The sequence below is a fragment of the Cebus imitator genome, unplaced genomic scaffold (assembly GCF_001604975.1).
Source record: "Cebus imitator isolate Cc_AM_T3 unplaced genomic scaffold, Cebus_imitator-1.0 Scaffold45, whole genome shotgun sequence".
Taxonomy (NCBI): Eukaryota; Metazoa; Chordata; class Mammalia; order Primates; family Cebidae; genus Cebus; species Cebus imitator.
In genome coordinates this window covers 7,863,844-7,868,072 of record NW_016107360.1, presented here as the reverse complement: position 1 = coordinate 7,868,072, position 4,229 = coordinate 7,863,844, and the positions used below count along the sequence as shown (strand labels likewise).

The 4,229-nt window shown below is 45.5% G+C and overlaps 2 protein-coding genes across 12 annotated transcripts in view; one reads left to right on the top strand and one right to left on the bottom strand.

The window, feature by feature from the left end:
• The window catches only part of TRA2A (transformer 2 alpha homolog), a 30,854-nt gene that overhangs the window by 14,980 nt on the left and 11,645 nt on the right, over positions 1–4,229 (top strand). For all 11 annotated transcript variants that reach the window (XM_017526988.1, XM_037737911.1, XM_037737910.1 and 8 more), the window contains one exon: positions 2,443–2,608. In XM_017526988.1, the coding sequence (XP_017382477.1) occupies positions 2,443–2,608 (166 nt within the window). The remainder of the gene's footprint in view (positions 1–2,442; positions 2,609–4,229) is intronic.
• Positions 235–895, bottom strand: LOC108303220 (eukaryotic initiation factor 4A-II-like). Its single transcript, XM_037737913.1, has one exon. It carries the CDS (start codon positions 838–840, stop codon positions 562–564), a length of 279 nt encoding a protein of 92 aa, XP_037593841.1. The 5' UTR covers positions 841–895; the 3' UTR covers positions 235–561.

The following is a 4,229-nucleotide window of genomic DNA, read 5'->3' as shown; positions in this document are numbered from 1 at the left end:
TAGTAGAGACGGGGTTTCACCATGTTGACCAGGATGGTCTCGATCTCTTGACCTCGTGATCCACCTGCCTCGGCCTCCCAAAGTGCTGGGATTACAGGCGTGAGCCACCGCGCCCGGCAATTCTTCCTTTTTCACCAGAATTCGAATTGGATCTCTCATGAATTTTTTGGTCACTTCCAACACATCAGTTGGCATTGTGGCAGAAAGCAACACAACCTGAATACTTGTATTTAGTTTTTGGAAAATCTCATAGATTTGATCCTTAAACCCACGACTCAACATTTCATCTGCTTCGTCCAAAACAAACATTTTGATCCATTTTGGAGAAAGATATCTTCTGTTTAACATATCAAACACTCTCCCAGATGTACCAACAACAATATGTGGTGCTTCGGCCTGCAGTTTTTGCATTTCATTTCAAACATTTGTTCTACCAATGCAGGCATGGCAAGTTGCTCCCATATAGTCTCCAAGTGCCAGAATTACCTTTTGGATCTGTTGAGCCAGTTCCCTGGTGGGGGCCAGTACTAGTGCTTGGGTCTCCTTGAACTCAATCTCCAACTAATGCAGGATGAAAATAGCAAATGTGGCTGTCTTGCCAGTACCTAACTGAGCTTGAGCAATCACATCATACCCTTTAATACAGGGAATAATAGCTCTCTGCTGAATAGTGGAAGGCTTCTCAAAACCGTAAGCATAGATGCCCCGAAGAAGAGACTCCTTTAAATTCATATCAAAGTTATCAACAATCTCATTCCAGTTGCTCTCGATGACACCATCGGGGTCCATTCCCTCTGGGCCGCCATGTTCTCTGTTATAATCTGCGGAGCCACCAGACATGATCCGATAAACCCACTCAGCGCCCGACTGAAAAGCCCAGCTACATTTTTATCTGAAGATTCTGACTCTGTGTCCGGGGTAGAGCTCTGGTCAGATGTAATTGGGCAGAAAAGTCCTCAGCTGATTCAGAGCCCCACCATCACGGACAGCAAAAACACTATAGTGAACCAATGCAAAGTTCACTGTCAAATGTCCCAGGTGTACTGGGGTAGGATAAAAGTTGTTTTTTGTTTGTTTGTTTTTTGTTTTTTAAGATGGGGTTTCACCACGTTGGTCAGACTGGTCTTGAACTCCCGACCTCAGGTGATCCGCCCACCTTGGCTTCCAAAGTGCTTGGATTACAGGTGTGAGCCACCACGTCCAGCCTTTTTTGTTTTTTTTGTTTGTTTGTTTTTAGGTAGGATAAAAGTTTTAAGGGTTGGGTGCAATGGCTCACACCTATCATCTCAGAACTTTGGGAGGCCAAGGTGGGTGGATCATTTGAGGTCAGGAGTTCAAGAGCAGCCTGGGCAACTTGGTGAAATTCTGATTCTACTAAAAATACAAAAATTGATCTGGCACGTGGCTCACGCCTGTAATTCCGGCACTTGGAGAGTCCAAGGTGGGCAAATTGCTTAAACCCAGGCGTTCAAGACCAGCCTAAGCAACATAGTGAAACCTTATCTCTACTATATATATGTGTGTATATAGCCAGGTGTGGTAGTGCATGCCTGTAGTCCTAGCTGTCTGGGAATCTGAGGTGGGAGAATTGATTGAGCCCAGGAGACAAGAGGTTGCAGTGAGCTGAGATCATGCCACTGCATTCCAGCCTGGGCAACAGGTCAAGACCCTGCCTCAAAAAAAAAAAAACTATATGTAGAAGGTAGTAGGAAATCAAAAAGAATTTTGTGTTTTTGTGGTTGTTTGTCTGTTTTTGAGACAGAGTCTCGCTTTGTCACCCAAGCTAGAGTGCAGTCTTGGCTCACTGCAACCTCCAACTCCCGGGTTCAAGCGATTATCCTGCCTCAGCCTCCCAGGTAGCTGTGACTACTGGCACACGCCACCATGCCTGGCCAATTTTTGTATTTTTAGTAGAGACTGGTCTTAATCTCCTGACCTCATGATCTGCCTGCCTTGGCCTCCAAAAGTGCTGGGATTACAGGCGTGTGCCACTGTGCCCGGCCTGTTTTTTAGTTTTTTTTAATGGAGGTGTGGAATCTCGCTATGTTGCCTGCGCTGGACTTGTCCTCCTGGGCTCAGATGATTTTCTTGGTTATCTTTCCAAGTAGCTGGAAACATAAGTACATGCCACTGCGCTTAGCTAAGAATCAAAGGATTTTATTTAATAACAGTGGTTGGGATGGTTTTCCCCCTTTTTAAAGAAAATGGGGCCTTAAAATTTTTGGAAGGTAAGATGAAAAGGGTGAATGTGGAGGGGCTTGACTGAGAGCAGAGTGGAAGATGTTGTGACTTAAGGGTAGTGAAGAAGAGGAAGAATACTCTTTCCTTAGAAATGAGGAAGGACCTGAGAATACGTAGGGTTATACGTATACCTCCTTGGAAGAGGGAAGGACATTAGCCATTTTGTTTCAGTATTTTTACCTAAATGTATTTCTCTCAAAGGTCAAGGTCAAGGAGGCATTCTCATAGACGTTACACTCGATCCAGATCCCACTCTCACTCTCATAGGAGACGATCTCGAAGTAGATCATATACACCAGAATACCGGCGGCGAAGGAGCCGAAGCCATTCTCCAATGTCTAACCGGAGAAGACATACTGGCAGCAGGGTATGTGGTTTATAAAAGTTAATGAAGACTTATTTTCTCTTCCCTGTGTTTAGTCATGGCATATGTTGCTTTTAGGAGAGCTCGGCCATTGTTTAGAAATGATACTCTGGAAACATTCCTTTTTTTTTTTTTTCTTGAGACAGTTTTGCTGTTGTCATCCAGGCTGCAGTGCAGTGGTAGAATCTTTGCTCACTGCAACTTTCACCTCCTGTGTTCAAGCTATTCTCCTGCCTCAGCTTCCTGAGCAGCTGGGATTACAGGTGCCCGCCACCATGCCCAGCTAATTTTTGTGTTTTTGGTAGAGGTGGGGTTTTACCCTATTGGCCAGGCTGGCCTTGAACTCCTGACCTCAGGTGATTCACCTGCCTCGACCTCCCAAAGTGCTGGGATTACAGTCATGAGCCACTGCTACTGGCCCTGGAAACATTCTTAATAAGCTGTGTTAGCTTTCAAAATGAAGGAAATGCCACCATCTTAGTAAGCTTGCTTTTTTTGTTTGTTTGCTTTTGAGAGAAGGAGTCTTCCTCTGTCATTCAGACTAGAGTGCAATGGCGAGATCTCAGCTCACTCCAACCTCCACCTCCTGGGTTCAAGTGATTCTCCTGCCTTACTCTCCTGAGTAGCTGGGATTACAGGCGCCCACCACCACACCTAGCTGATTTTTGTATTTTTAGTAGAGGCAGAGTTTTACCCTGTTGGCAGCCTCATCTCAAACTCCTGATCTCAGCTGATTCCCCTCCTTTGCCTCCCAAAGTGCTGAGGTTACATGCCCAACCAGGTTGAGCTACCATGCCCAACCAGGAGTATATTTTTCTTTTTATCACTTTTGAGTGTTAAAAAGTAGTTAAAGAGCCCACACCTGTAATCCCAGCACTTTGGGAGGCCGAGGTAGATGGATCACCTGAGGTCAGGAGTTCCAGACCATCCTGGCCAACATGGTGAAACTCCGTCTCTACTAAAAGTACAAAAATTAGCTGAGCGTGGTGGCTTACGCCTGTAACCCCAGCTACTCAGGAGGTTGAGGCAGGAGAATCTGTTGAACTCAGGAGGTGGAGTTTGCAGTGAGCCAAGATTGAGCTGCTATATTCCAGACTGGCTTGGGCGACAGAGTGAGACTCTATCTCAAAAAAAAAAAGAAGACGAAATTTGGGAAGAAATATATTCTGAGAATTAAAGCGAGAAGCATAAACTGAGTTGGGAATATTGGGGTATGTTCAAGGTTTTATGATGGAGTAAGGGGTCAAAGAAATACGGAAAACTTTGTAGTAATCATAACGCTTTTATTCAGTACATTTAAGACTCAACATCTCTATGAGGCAGGCTGTCATGTTATAGATAAAGAAATTGAGGGGCCCGGCACGGTGGCTCACCCCTGTAATCCCAGCACTGCGGGAGGCTGAAGTGGGTGGATCACGAGGTCAGGAGATCAAGACCATCCTGGCCAACATGGTGAAATCCCGTCTCTACTAAAAATAAAAAAATAAAAATTGGCCGGGAGTGGTACTCAGCTACTCAGGAGGCTGAGGCAGGAGAATTGCTTGAACCCAGGAGGCGGAGATTGCAGTGAGGTGAGATCGCCCCACTGCACTTCAAGCCAGGGTGGCAGTCCAAGACTCCATCT